The 15,022-nt window shown below is 45.6% G+C and overlaps 1 protein-coding gene across 1 annotated transcript; it reads right to left on the bottom strand.

Moving 5' to 3' along the window:
* Positions 1-266: 266 nt before the first annotated feature.
* On the bottom strand, positions 267-10,401 carry CCDC65 (coiled-coil domain containing 65). The gene is made up of 8 exons (XM_038577516.1): positions 10,047-10,401; positions 9,304-9,471; positions 4,108-4,277; positions 3,443-3,581; positions 2,114-2,308; positions 1,290-1,508; positions 767-919; positions 267-656 (listed from the first exon to the last, which is right to left on the bottom strand). Exons 1-8 carry the CDS (start codon positions 10,176-10,178, stop codon positions 339-341), a joined length of 1,494 nt encoding a protein of 497 aa, XP_038433444.1. The 5' UTR covers positions 10,179-10,401; the 3' UTR covers positions 267-338.
* Between the last annotated feature and the right edge of the window lie 4,621 nt (positions 10,402-15,022).

Raw genomic sequence — 15,022 nt, 5'->3', positions numbered from 1 at the left:
CATTGGGGTGGTTGGAGGCTTTGGATCACCCCTTCCCCTGCCTCTTCTTGTCCTTATTGCCAAGGACCTGCTCTTGAATCTTCCCATAGGGACTCTTATGTCCTGAAGTTATGGGTTTTGATCTTCATAATGCCCAGACTCTAGGAAGCAGTGCTTCATTGAACAGTGAGCCTCCTGATAATTGCCTAGCCATTGTCTCCACTCTGGGGCCACTGTGTTCCTAGTATCTTCCAAGTAGACTGCCATATGGCAAACATAGAAGGAGCTCACGATCCTCATGGAAATTTTTAATAGTCCTCGGGTCTCTCAAGAAATTGGGGTTTGAAAAGATTCTCCTATCACAGGATGTGGGAGATCACATGGGCTGCTTCAATGATATTGTAAGTGGTTGGAGGTGGTTTATCACCTGGCTGGGTGGTAGGTGTCGACAAAGGCTGGGGTAAGTTACTTCGATGGTTGATGATAAAGAGTGGGTTGAGCTGGCTCAGCACTTCGTCACTCACTGAGATGCCATCCAAGTACTGCTTCAGCATCTCCCGCAACTTCCCATTGATTTCTAACAACTGGGCATGTCTATATTGGAGGCTCAGCTGCTCCAGTTTCACTTTGTTGTACCTTTTCCAGAAATTCTCCATCCCTGTGTAGTTCACTATCACCTGGGAGTTGAGGTAAAGGGAGAAGGTATGTATTGAGGCTTAGCAAACGCAGCCCTGTTCCCCGTCTTCCCCAGCCTTGGGTGATAGACTCTGGGCCCTGGGAACTTTACCTTTGCGAGCTCCTCAGTAAGCTCCTCTGGGTAGATTTCTTCTATCTTCTCCTGCTCCTCAGGAGTCAATACTGATGAATAGAAAGGCAGCACTTTTTCTTCCTCTGTTTCAAATTTCCTACATATTTCAGCAAGTTTCAGGATCTTTTCACCCTATCAGAAGCAGGAAGAGACCTTTTATTAGGAAAGGGGGTACGGAGGGGAAATAGTGGAGTTGGTTCCCCTGCTTAAACCCAGGGAACCTATTCATCCAAATGTGAGATAAGAATAATGAATACATTTAACACAGAGTGCTTACTAGGCTCCAAGCACTAGTCCTAAGTATTTTACATTCTTAGCAAATTCATTATTAATTCATTTCATTTAAAATGTGAGAGAGGAGGGAACATGGAATGAAAAAGGTAGTCTGGGTATCCACGGAGGCGGGAAGCAGGAGAAAGGCCCTCTACCTCTCTCAAACCCCTTTCACATCGCAGGGAGCCAAGTTCCTTGGTTTTGTTTTGACTGCCTTCTCCCCTGTTACCTTATCAACGATCTTTCTCAGGGCCTTGAGGGCGGCATTACTTTCCACGGTGAGTTTGACTAAGTTTTCCTGCGATAGTTCCCGGGCCTGGGTCCTTTGGGCCTTAAGTTTTCGCAGTTGAGCAAGGATCAATTCCTTGTCCTTACGAATGTACTGGTTTTGGTCTTCACTCTCACGGCTGTGCACCAGAATCTTATTTTTTAAAATAATTATGGCGTCCTGGAGGAACAGAGTAGATTATTATTATTATTATAAAGATTTTAGGGCAGCCCCCATGGCACAGCGGTTTAGCGCCGCCTGCAGCCTGGGGTGTGATCCTGGAGACCCGGGATCGAGTCCCACATCGGGCTTCCTGCATGGAGCCTGCTTCTCCCTCTGCCTGTGTCTCTGCCTCTCTCTCTCTCTCTCTGTGTGTCTCTATGAATAAATAAAAAATCTTTAAAAAAATAGAGGAAAAAAAAGATTTGATTTTATTTATTCATGAGAGACAGAGAGGCAGAGACACAGGCAGAGGGAGAAGCAGGCTCCATGCAGGGAGCCCCATGTGGGACTCGATCCCGGGACTCCAGGATCACACCCTGGGCTGAAGGTGGTACTAAACCGCTGAGCCACTCGGGCTGCCCAGGAACAGAGTAGATTAGAGGAAACATTTGACTGACTAGCTGCCAGTCTTCAGTGAGACAGGTAAAAGGACAATATGGGGACTGAAATCCAAGGATATTGTCTTTCCCCAGCCACTGACAGGGTCCAGTAGAAATTGGGAGAAGATGACCAAGAGATAATGGAACAGTTAAAGCAGAGTATTTCCAATTGGCTGGACTAACCTGTAGTCTCTGAATTTTTTTCATCTGTGCTTCAATCTCTTTGGAGCTCTTCTCATCTTTTACCTTCAGAGTCTCAAAGGCAATCTTTTGGTCTTCTGTGGCATCAGTGTAATTCTTGAGTGCTTCCTGGAACCTTCTCCACAGATCTACTATATTCTCCAGTTGCAGTCTGAGAAAATGCTTCTTTTCTAAATTCTAGGAAGTGGCCCCAAAATAGCCAGTGCTTAGAATTACTGTATTAGGACCCTTTTACTGCCTCTAGCAACCTCATGCTCTTGAACTGTTTACAACCTAGTACAGGGCAGAGGTCACCAATGAAAATATCTGCAAAGACCAGGTGGATAATGTAAGTGCTGTAAGCTAGAGGGAGCCTGTGGTAAACCAGAGAAGAAATGCTCCACAGGTGTTTGGGGTAGAGGGTTTTTTTTCTTTTTTTTTTTCAAAAGAAGCTAAAATTTTGGATTTTTATGTGAAATCTCCCCATTTTAATTTTTATTTAAAAAACATTTTAAAAATTAATTAGGCTCCATGTGGGGCTTGAACTCATGACCCTGAGATCAGAGTTGCATGCTCTACAGACTGAGCCATCCAAGCACCACCCCTGAAATCTCCCAATTTTTAAATGTAAGAAGCTTATTTTAAAAACTTACAAAAAGGAAAAAATAAAAAAAATTTTTTTAAATTAAAAAACATAAAAATTTACAAAAAGGACACCTGGGTGGCTCAGTGGTTGGGCATCTGCCTTTGGCTCAGGGTGTGATCCCAGAGTCCTGGGATCGAGTCCCACATTGGGCTCCTTGCACATAGCTTGCTTCTCCTCCCTGTGCCTCTCTCTGTGTCTCATGAATAAATAAATAAAATCTTTAAAAAATAAAATAAAAATAAATAAAATTTTACAGAACACTGTGGAGAAAAAAAGAAAAAGAGCCCCATGCCCAAACCTAGGTCTGCAGGAAAGCTAAGTTTGTAGCCTCCAGGATGGTGGAAATCACTCTGGGCTAAGGACAGACCTGGATTCTCCTGGTTCTACCCCAAAGCAGCAGCATAACTTTGGCAGTTCATTTTACTCCTTTGGGCCTTAGTTTCTTCATCTACAAATCACAGGGGTGAAGCCAAATGAGCTCCGTGGTGCCTTTTAACTCTAAAATGCATTTTCTTGGCATTTCAGAATGGTTCTTTCCCGACCAGTTTCTACAAAATTACAAAATGCATTAGGGGCATAGGCATTTTCTTGGTTGTGCTCATTAGGTGTCTCTAGGACTTCCAGCGGCCTTGACCATTTTTCTCTCCCTCTCTCCCAGCTCTTGCCCAGCTACTCTCCCTTCATACCTTGTTTTTGAGATCATCCCACATGCTCTGGAACTCCAGCTTACTTTCATACTCAGAATCTATATAGTTCTGCTCCATGGCCATGAAGACATCTTGTAGGTAGTGAATCTCTTTTTCATGTTGGTCAATGATTGTCTTCCTGTGGGAGATAAGACACTGTCCCTGCTCTGAGGGATAAAGTGTACGGACCAACAATGACAACTCCAAGCAGTGCATAATAACAAATGATATGAGTGGTACAGACTCCAAGGTACTGAAGGATCAGAGAGAGAGCATAGACTCTATTCTTTTTAGGGTCAGAAAGAGGGAATAAGATTAATAGGTATTGCATTCACATGTACAAAAGGCTGAAAAGTGCAAAAGGTTTCAGTAAGAAGTCTCCCTCTCCTCCCTGTCCCCTGGCAGATGGGTTAGATTTTGAGACCTGAAGGTAGGTGGTGAGGGTGTTACAGACAGAGAGCTGGCGTGGGCACAGGGAGGCTAAAGCCACAAGCTTCAGCCTGCATTAATTTAGAAGAAACTCTGGATGTTCTCTGCTGGGGGTCATGTCATGAACAAGGTGGGATGCTCCAGGTTGCTGGCCACCTGTTCAGAGGTAGCTCCTTGACACGGGCTCTGGGTACTCGCCTGGACTCAATCCCTCATCTCCTCTTAGGCCCCCATACCTTTCTGTCTCAAACTCTTTGGTTAAGGCTTCCAGCTCTGTGTTGTAACTTTCCTCTAGGAGGTTGAGGCGGCATCTCTGCAGGGCTAAGAGCTGGTCAATGCTGTGCAGGTGGCTGCGCAGGGCATGGGCGTACTGCTCCTCTGCTTCTGACAGGTCCCTGGCTAAAGACTGGGTAGGAAACAGAGAGTTACCATTTTGGCTGAATGGCATCAGTGTGAGAAAATACAGACGTGTTCAGCTGGATGGCATGAAAGGCATTTTCCCCTAGTTCCTGATGCCAGCTCTTTGGCTCCAGGAGTGCTGGTTCTCCCACTCATGACTGGAAAGTAAGAGTGGCATCAGAGAACCCCATGTAGCCAGGCAGGATCCTATGGACAACAGACATTTACACTGATGAGGCTGCCACTAAAAGGAATCGGGGATTCTTGGGGAAATGGCTGCTCCAAGTCTAAGGCAGAAAATAAACAAGTAGAACCTAGGGTATCTTGTACTAGATGGCAAAGCAGCTATGAAGGACCAATAGGGTCATGCCAAAAGAACTCAGGAACCAAGAAAAGTGTCTCACTGTGGCAGATTATACCTTCCAAAGAGGGGCATAACCATATCTGCTGTCCTACAATCTTCTGCAATGTGACTCTTGATCTCAGCGTTGTGAGTTTGAACCCCACATTGTTTTGGAGATAACTTGAAAATAAAATCTTTTAAAAAAAAGTGAATGAAACAAAAAGGATTTAGTGAATGCCTACATGATCCAGGGACCTTGAGCCACTCACTGTAAACTACCACAACCTCTAGGCAGAGCTAGCTTTTACCTTGTATGTTTGGTATGAAACAGGATCTTTGGAAATAGGTGCTGATAATGGAAACCTCTTCATTCACTCAGCCAATGTTTACTAAACCTGTCATGTCCCAGCACTGTGCTGACTGCCAAGGATCCAGGGATGAAAAGACATGCTCATTGCCCCCAAAGGAGTTTGCAGTCCTGGATGCCTGGCTGGCTCAGTGGTTGAACATCTGTCTTTGGCTCAGGGCGTGATCCCGGAGTCCCGGAATCGAGTCCCACTTCAGGCTCCCTGCATGGAGCCTGCTTCTCCCTCTGCCTATGTCTCTGCTTCTCTCTCTCTCTCTCTCTCTCTCTCTCTCTGGCTCTCATGAATAAATAAATAAAATCTTAAAAAAAAAAGGAGCTTGCAGTCTTGCAGTAGGAAAGGAGTTATATAAACAGAAAATTACAGTATAACATGGAAATTGCTATGAGATTAATGATTTACCAGTGACAATAGGATATGAAAGACTGAGTGCCTCTCTCTGCCTAAGAGCACTGGGAAAAGCTTCACAGGACAGATGTCATTTGTAGCACTCCTGAAGCAGTGAGAGTTTGCCAAGAAGACTGAAGAGATGGGGAAAAGAGAATTCCAGATAGAGGGAACAGCATATGCAAAAACACAGGTAAGAAACAAGGCTGGCTGCGTGAACCATCTTGACCATCTTTGACCGTCTTTCCCTGGGGTTTGCTTTTTTTTTTCCCGTGGAAGAAGGGAGCCACTAAAATTTAAGCAGTGAAATAACAGGATCAGCTTTTTGTTTCTTTTTTTTTTTTTTTTCAGCTTTTTGTTTCAAAAAGATAATCCTGGCAGTTGTATTGACGGTCATCTCAAGGTAGCTGGGCATGAAGGCTGGAAGACAGGAGACTCTTGGAGCAGTCCATATGAGAAAAGATGCCCAGGTCTCAGCTGCAGCAGGACAGTGGGGAAGGAGAGCAGGGTATGGCTTTGAGAAACACATAGGCAGAAGATTTATACAAAGCTTAGTAACAGAAGGCAAGGATGGAGGCAAAACCTAGGAAAATTCCCAGATTTCTGTGTTGGGTGGTTTGGTGAATGGCACTGGCCACCTGATTTTAGTATTTGTGCTGCTGAAGCGAGCACTGGCCACCCGAATACAGAGTAAGGAAGACCAGAGTGTGGAAGAATTGGTTTGGGTCTGACCTGGGAAGGGGGAACTCCTGAGTTTGGTTGGGGGGACAATGCAACAGCCAGGAACAGATATCTAGGAATCTTAAATAGAATGACATGGAACTCATGAAAGAAATCCAGGCTGGTATTTTTTTTTTTATAAAAGACTCTTTTTAAAAAAACTTTTTATTTATTTACGATAGTCACAGAGAGACAGAGAGGCAGAGACATAGGCAGAGGGAGAAGCAGACTCCATGCACCGGGAGCCTGACGTGGGATTCGATCCCGGGTCTCCAGGATTGTGCCCTGGGCCAAAGGCAGGCGCTAAACCGCTGCGCCACCAGGGATCCCAAATCCAGGCTGGTATTATAGACCTGGACGTCATTAATATAAAACTGGTATTTAAAGTCAGGACAATGAGGGGCTCCTGGGTGGCTCAGTCAGTTGAGCAGCTGACTCTTGGTTTCAGCTGGGGTCGTGATCTCAGGGTCATGGGATTGAGCCCTCCATCGGGCTCTATTGGGCTCCATCGGAGCAGGAGGCTGCTTGAGATTCTCTCCCTCTCTTCCCAATTCATGCTCGCTTGCTCTAAATAAATAAATAAAATCTTAAAAAAAAAAAAAAAAAGTCAAGGGCACCTGAGTGGCTCAGTGGTTGAGCATCTGCCTTTGGCTCAGGTTGTGAATCAAGTTCCCGGAGTCCTGGAATCAAGTCCCGCATCAGGCTCCCCTTGGAGAGCCTGCTTCTCCCTCTGCCTGTGTCTCTGCCTCTCTCTCTCTTTCTGTGTCTCTCATGAAAAAATAAATAAAAGAGAGAGAGAATCTTAAGCCGGCTCTATGCAGGGAGCCTGATGTGGGACTCGATCCCAGGACTCTAGGATCATGCCCTGTGCCGAAGGCAGGCACTAAACCACTGAGCTACCAGGGATCCTCAAATAAAAATCTTTAAAAAAGTAAAGTCAGGGTAGTGAGCACGATTGTTTAGGCCCTCACCACCTGGTTAAAGGGTGAGATGGCCAGATTCAGAAACGTTGCAAATGCTAAAGTTCAGGTGATGGAAAGAAGAAGATAAATTCACCAAGGGGATTGGATATATATCCCAGAGGCAGGAGAAAAGCCAGGAAAGAATGGTGTCATGGAAACCAAAGGGGAGTTTCAAGGAAGGGATGACCAAGAATGTTAGGGCCCCAGGGGCACTGGGTGGCTCAGTTGGCTGAGCATCTGACTTCCGTTTGGGTCGATCTTGGGGTCCTGGAATTGGTTCCCACATCACACTCTGTACTCAGCAGGGAGTCTGCTTGGTCCTCTCCCTCTGCCCCTCTCTGCCTTTGTGTTCTCTCTCTCTCTCTCTCAAATAAATAAATAAAATCTTTAAAAAATGCCAGTGCCACATAGCAGTCGGGTTAGATGAAGACTAAATAATGAAAAGTATCCATGATTCGGGCCTGGTAGTCTTTACCAGAACAACTTCCTAGGGAAGAGTGGAAATCAGATGTGGGATACAGGATAAATAGGAAGTGAAGAAGTGGAGATAGCAAGTGAAGACCACTAACATTTGCACATTTAATACATTTCAGTTGTTCAGGAGCGCCCCTGAAGGTGCTTAATTAGCAGTGTGTGATTTACCTAAGGCACCGACTGTAATCATTAGCTACAAAGCTGGAAGCTGATTGGTCAGGGTGAGCCTGACCACTGCTCAGCATCCCTAAATGAACACTGCGGGTTCTCTTCTCGGCAAGTGTTTGATAACTGCCAATAAGGGTGTGCAGAAGTCACTTAAAAAGCCATAAGACAGGGCAGCCCCAGTGGCGAAGCGGTTTAGCGCCGCCTGCAGCCCGGGGCCTGGTCCTGGAGACCTAGGATCATGTCCCACGTGGGGCTCCCTGCATGGAGCCTGCTTCTCCCTCCTCCAGTGTCTCTGCCTCTCTCTCTTTGTCTATCATAAATAAATAAATAAATAAATCTTAAAAAAAAATAAATCATTCTTTCAAAAAAATAAAATAAAAATGACTTGTTAAAAAAAAAAAAGCCATAAGACAGGGGATCCCTGGGTTGCTCAGCAGTTTAGGGCCAAGGCCCAGGGCGCGATCCTGGAGTCCCGGGATTGAGTCCCACATCAAGCTCCCGGCATGGAGCCTGCTTCTCCCTCCTCCTGTGTCTCTGCCTCTCTGTCTCTGTCTATGATAAATAAATAAATAAATCTTTTTAAAAAAAGCCATAAGACATAACTGGTAGGGTGAGGAATTCTACTGTATAGTGGTTTTCACAAATCTGGGGACTCTTAATATGTATCACTTGACACTTGGCCATCTACTGAATTTTTCCTCCCATGAGTTAGGCTGTAGAGGAGAGATGTGAATTTTCAAGAGGGGGCATGCCAGGCTGACAATGTATATTCTGCTGTTACTATGGGATTTCTGCTGTTGTTTTATGATAGAAAAGACTAAGGGGGAGTCAGTAAACAGAGGTTGAAAGGAGGATAAAAGAAGGGATATAGCAAAATACCTTAGAAAAAAAAGTGGTGTGGACTCAATCTCCCAAGAGCATAAGGATGGCTGATTGAGTGGGTTAGAGATCCAGAACTGCTCTTACCCATGGAGACCTGACTCATCCAAGGCCACTGAACTTGAACCAAAGGGGCCAACCGGAGTTTGGTTAAATAAAGCACTGGAGTCGGAATCAAGAAACTCATGCTCTGGTTCCAGCTCTCTTGCTGACTGGCTGTGTGACGTTGGGCAAGCCAGTACCTTCTCTGGAACTGAGTTCTCTCACATTGCAATGAAGACGTGAGACTAAGTTCAGGTCATTGGGTGATGTCTGCTGTGCCTTACAACTCTAATATTGTGTAGTGCTGGTTTCAAGCAGTAGATGACCAAGGAAAATGGTTACACTGAGGCGGGGGAGAGGGAGAACAGCCCAGTAGTCCATTTTTCATTTCAGTGAAAACTGGTATTACTAATGCCTGCTTCATTACAGCCTGCATCTTGTAAGGGCTTTAAGATTAAAAAATTCTGGGTGCCTGGGTGGCTCAGTTGGTTAAGTGTCTGCCTCTTGATTTTGGCTCAGGTCATGGTCTCAGGGTTGTGAGATCAAGTCCCACCAGGTTCCACCCCACTCTGGGCATGGAGCCTGCTTAAGTTTCTCTCTCTCCCTTTCCTTCTGCCCCTCCCTCCCTCTCTAAAAAAAAAAAAAAAAGAAAAGGCAGCCAGGTTCAAGTGTTTCCTTGGCAGGAGTGCGTACCTTGATGACACTGTCTTTGCAGTCCACCACTCGTTCAAATGTTTGGCTGAGGATCTCGATGTCCTTGTGAAGCTCTCTGGTCTTGACTTCTCTAAGGACCGTTCTCCACTGTGTGTTAATCTTGTTAAGGTTCAGAACACTGTTGTGCTCCTCCTTGGCCAGCTTGTCCTGTGTGAAGGAATAAATACACCCCAGGAGGTCAGGGCCTCCTAAAGCCTTGTTATGGTAAAAGAAACAAGATCACACGTTGCCACTGACCCCTTACCCTTTGTCTTTTCAGAAAGACCAAAGTTCCCGATGACTAACACTCAGGGAGTTCCTGTTCTTGTTTTTTGGGAGGGTCTGAAGTGAGACAGGAACAGCCTGATGGCACTTCAGGGAGGGCAGGGGTGAATTTCCTTCAGGTGAAGACATCAGAGCAGGATGTTGTTTGTAATGACCTGTCTCCAGGGAGTGTACCAGAATTTCAGAGAGCTTGGACAGCTGACAACACCTGCTATCCCCTCTGGGGCTCAGTTGGGACCCTCAACCTCTAGACCACTTGCCCCCCTACGTGCTTCACAAAGACCTGCCTCCTCCCCCAAACAATCTTGCCAGAAATCTAAGCATACTTGGGTCTCAAGATTTCCGGAGGAGGGGAGGCCAGCGTGGAAACAGGCTGCCACAATGAGAGGGTCAAGGCGACAGGACCAGTGCAGGGAGTGGGGTGGGGTTGGGCAGAGAGTAATGCAGAAAGCCATCACCTTCAAGAACTGGCTCAGGAGCCTCTCTTTCTTCTTGGCCATCTCCTCCTCTGCCAGCATCTTCTGCTGAAACAGAAGGAGCTGCTCCTCGTCGGACAGGGGCATCTTGGCCTTTTTCCCTTTCTTAGGCATAGCTGAGTGGGGGGGTGGATCTAGGCGGGGATGCTCGGTCGGCTTTGGCCAGCTTTAGAGCAAGTAAGAGGAAAACAACCCCAGCCCAGAAAAGGGCCTCCTGGAAGTGCCTCTGGATGGCAGTGGGACCTTAGATCCTTGTCCTCGCACGACAGAGAGCGCCTGAGATAGCGACGAGGCTGGGGTCTGGAGCCAAAAGACGCGTCTACGTCTCCTAGCAACGGGGATGTCGCTAAGCTAGCGCTGTGGCCGGCTGGGAGGAGAGACCCTGGCTTGGGGCGCCCTCTGCTGCCCGGAGGACCGCACTCAGTTTTGGAGAGAGCGTGGGGTTTTTGTTTGTTTTTTAAGGGTTTTATTTATTTATTCACGAGAAACACAGAAAGAAAGAGAGAGACACAGACAGAGGGAGAAGCAGGCTCCATGCAGGAAGCCCGATGCGGGACTCGATCCCAGGACTCTGGGATCGTACCCTGGGCCCAAGGCAGGCACTCAACCGCTGAGCCACCCAGGGATCCCAAGAGCATGGTTTCACCTCTCAAAAGCCTCCTCCCTGAACATTTTTAAGCCTTCTTGGGGGATTTGTTTTTCACAGAACGTCCATATTTTAGCATACAGATAATAAGAAGTTTTGGAGAGAATGTGAAGAAATGGGACCCCTTACACATTGCTGGTGGGAAGGTAAAATGGTGCGGCCTCTTTGGAAAACAGTTTGGCAGTTTCTTAAAATGTCGAACATAATGTACTGTGTGAGCCATCAATTTCACCCTTACCTGTCAATCTAAGAAATATGAAAACGAATGCCCATGCTGGGCATAAAGTCTGCTTAAGATTCTCTCCCTCTCTCTCTCCCCCCCCAACACTGTCTCTTATATATACATACATACATAAATAAATAAATAAATAAATAAATAAATAAATAAATAAATAAATAAAATTGATTTATGTTGGACAACTTAATCTGGTTTTAAAATCACTTAATTGTATACTTGAAAGGGGTGAATTATATGATATGCAAAATGTGCCACCATAATGTTGTTTTAAATGTGAGATATAATGCTTGTACTAGGGTTCTCCAGAGAAACAAAACCCTGTTGGGTTATGTACACACATCTGATATTTCAGTCTGAGTCCAAAGGCCAGAAAAGATCAGTGTTCTAGCTCAGCAGTCAAGCAGAAAGAATTCGCTCTTGCTCAGCCTTTTTTCCCCTATTGAGGCCTTTAACTAATTGGTTGAAACCCAGCCACAGTAGAGAGGGCAATCTTTATTCAGTGTATGGATTCAAATGTTAATTTCATCCAGAAATATCTTCAAGACATACCCAGAACAATATTTGACCAAATGTCTGGACCCTTGTGGCTCAGTCAAGTTAACACATAAAATTAAGCATCACAAGTCTACCTCTTCTCAATTCACATCTTCTTAAACCATATTTAATCTCTAAATAAAGACAATAACAAGATATAATACTTAAATACTATGATATAAAGTCATAGGATACTAAGGATGATAAGGAAATAAGAGGAAAGAAAACAAAGATATTTTTATATACACACATATTCATAGCAAAAGAAGGAGGAACTGCTATGACAATTATAGTTCTGTGATTACAGAAATTACATTCTGGGAGTGCCTGAGTGGCTCAATTGGTTAAGTATCTGCCTTTGGCTCAGGTCATGATCCCGGACTTTTGGGATTGGACTCTTGGGATTGGACTCTTGGGATCAAGCTCAGAGGGGAATCTGCTTCTCCCTCTGACTCTCTCCACTCTGGTGCTCTTTTTCTCTCACTCCCTCTCTCAAATAAATAAGATCTTTATTTTTTTTTAAGATTTATTTATTCATGAGAGACAGAGAGAGAGAGAGAGAGAGAGAGAGGCAGAGATACAGGCAGAGGGAGAAGCAGGCTCCATGCAGGGAGCCCGACGTGGGACTCGATCCCAGGTCTCTAGGATCAGGCCCTGGGCCAAAGGCAGGCGCTAAACCGCTGAGCCACCCAGGGATCCCCAATTAAGATCTTTTTAAAAAAAGAAATTACATTTCTGTAACTGGTCACGTAGTTGTAGCTGACAACTTATAACTACCTTCTTCCACTATCCATTCTGTATTCTTTGCCTTCAGCAAGCACCTCTGCTGGTCATTGTTCTCAGACCCATTCCTAAAGGAGCTGGGCCATTAGTAATATTAAGAGACAATGTGAGGGATCTCCTATATCCCAGACATTCTTTTTTTTTTTGAGATTTTATTTATTTATTCATGAGAGACACACAGAGAGAAGTAGAGACACAGGCAGAGGGAGAAGCAAGCTCCACCCAGGGAGTCTGACGTGGGACTCGTCCCAGGACTCAATCTCAGGACTCCAGGATCACGCCCTGGGCTGAAGGTGGTGCTAAACCTCTGAGCCACCCGGGGATCCCCTATCCCAGACATTCTTTTCCTTACCTCCACTGTGGAGCAGTAGTCCAATTTCCCCTTGGTAGTCAGGATCAGTCCCAGCCAGCACAGTGACTCACTTTGCTTGTTGACTCAGAGGCATGAGGAGCCCTAAGTGGCTAGGTAACAGTCTTAACTTCCGGTTCAATGGACTCATTGTGTCACCTGGTGGAAGTATTCCTCCTTTGGAGCTAAGACCTCTAGGCCGGCAGAGCATAAGGTTATAGGGACACAGGCAAAAAAAAATTCTGTTAGTGGATCACTAGGGATAATAGTTATTGGTCCCATCCACTCCCCCGTTGATTCCTAGACCTATGAATCCTGACTATCAGAAAAATAGTACCATATATTGGACTCTGATCCAGAGCACTTACAGCCTTCTGGATAATTGCCCCAGCTCTACAGGGCATAGCAACCTAGCTGGTACTATAACTGAGTCTTCCACTATTCTTCAAACCAGCTGTTTCAGGATGGTAGGGACATGATAAGAACAGAGAAGCCCATGAGCATGGGCCCACTGCCACACTTCGTTTGCTATGAAGTGACTTCCTTGATCAAAAGCAATGCTGAAAAAAAAAAAAAAAAGCAATGCTGTATGGAATACGATGAGAGTGGATAAAGCATTCTGTAAGTCTGTGAATGGTAGTTTTGGTAAGCAGCATTATAGGCAGAGAAGGCAAATCTGTATCCAGAGTAAATATCTATTCTGGTAAGAACAAAACCTCCACTGTTGCAGTGGTTCAGTGCGATCAACCTGTTCAGCCAAGGGAATGACACTGCATCAGAGGCCCAGTGTTGATCTCTGCTGCTGGCCGACCAAGCGCTCAGTGATTGCCATAGCCAGGTCAGCCTTGGTGAGTGAAAGTCTGTGTTGCTGAGCTTATGCATACCCTCCATCCTTGCCACCAAGTCCGCTTTGTTCATTAGCCCATTGGGTGATGACAGGAGTGGCTGGGTGAAAAGGCTCGCTGGTATCCACAGTATGGATTATCCTATCCACTTGATTATTAGAATCTTCTGCTGAGATTGCCCTTTGTAAACATTCACAGAAGACCCAATATCCTCATGGATTTGTTTATTTTTGCTCATTCAGAGAGATCTATCTACATACCCTCTCAAATTTCCTTTTCACCAATTTTCCAATCGTGTTTCTTCCAAGTCCCTGACCATCCAGCTAAACCTTGGCCACAGCCCATGAATTGGTACATAATTTCGCATCTGGCCATTTCTCCTTCCAAGCGAAGTGAACAACAGGTGCACTGCTCAGAGGTCTGCCCACTGGGAGAATTTCCCTTCACCACTGTCCTTCAGGGATGTCCCTAAAAGGGGCTGTAGTACTACAGCTGTTCGCTTTTGGGTGGTGCCTGCATATTATGCAGTATAATCTGTAAGCCAGGCCTGAGTTTTTTCTTCTTTCATTTGCTGATAGGATGCTGTTTTGCAAGCCCAACTTCCATGGGTTTGTGAGTCACATAACACCCAGTTCACAATAGACAGCTCAGGCCATAAAGTAATTTGGTGGTCCATTGTTAAGCACTCAGTCTCTAGTAAGGCCCAGTAGCAAGCCAAGAGCTGTTTTGAAAAAGAGTCGTTATCTGTGGAGAATGCCAAGGCTTTGCTCCAAAACCCTAAGGGCCTGTGCTGTGATTCCCCTTCTAGGGGAAATCTTCAAACAGCACCCCTGTCTGACATGCTACTTCCAGCACCCTACTAGATCAAGTGGTGCAAGTGGCGAGCAGCTTGCATAGCAGCCTGACATGTTGCAGAGCCTTCTCCTGCTCTGGGTCCCATTCAAAACTAGCAGCTTTGGGATGCCTGGGTGGCTCAGGGGTTAAGCGTCTGCTTTCAAATCGGGGCGTGATCCTGGAGTCCCAGGATCGAGTCCCACATCGGGCTCCCTGCATGGAGCCTGCTTCTCCCTCTGCCTGTGACTCTGCCTCTCTCTCTCTCTCTCTCTCTCTCTCTGTGTGTGTGTGTGTGTCTCATAAATAAATAAAATCTTAAAAAAAAAAAACTAGCAGTTGTAAATGGCCCAGAATAACAGAACCAAATGAGGACTATGTTGCCTCCAACATCCAAAGTGGCTCAGTAAGGTGTTGTGCTTCTATTTGGTTATAAAAGGGGCTAGATCCAGAGTTATCCTTTACCTGAGAAGGGATATCTTGACATACCCCACACCACTAGATCTCTGGAAATTTCACTGAGCTAGAAGGCCTCAGAACTGTGGTCAGATTTATTTAGCACCCCAGACATACAAATGTCTTACCAATAAGTCTAGAGTGGTTGCTACTTCTTGCTCACTAGATCCAATCAGTATAATGTCATCAATGTAACGGACAAGTGTGGTATCTTGTGGAAGGGAAGGGTGTTAAGCAGAACATTATGCACTTGTTACCAGTGTCAGGGGAAGGCTC

This window comes from Canis lupus, chromosome 27, assembly GCF_011100685.1.
Source record: "Canis lupus familiaris isolate Mischka breed German Shepherd chromosome 27, alternate assembly UU_Cfam_GSD_1.0, whole genome shotgun sequence".
In the NCBI taxonomy this organism is placed as follows: Eukaryota; Metazoa; Chordata; class Mammalia; order Carnivora; family Canidae; genus Canis; species Canis lupus.
This window is presented reverse-complemented; position numbering and strand designations above follow the sequence as displayed.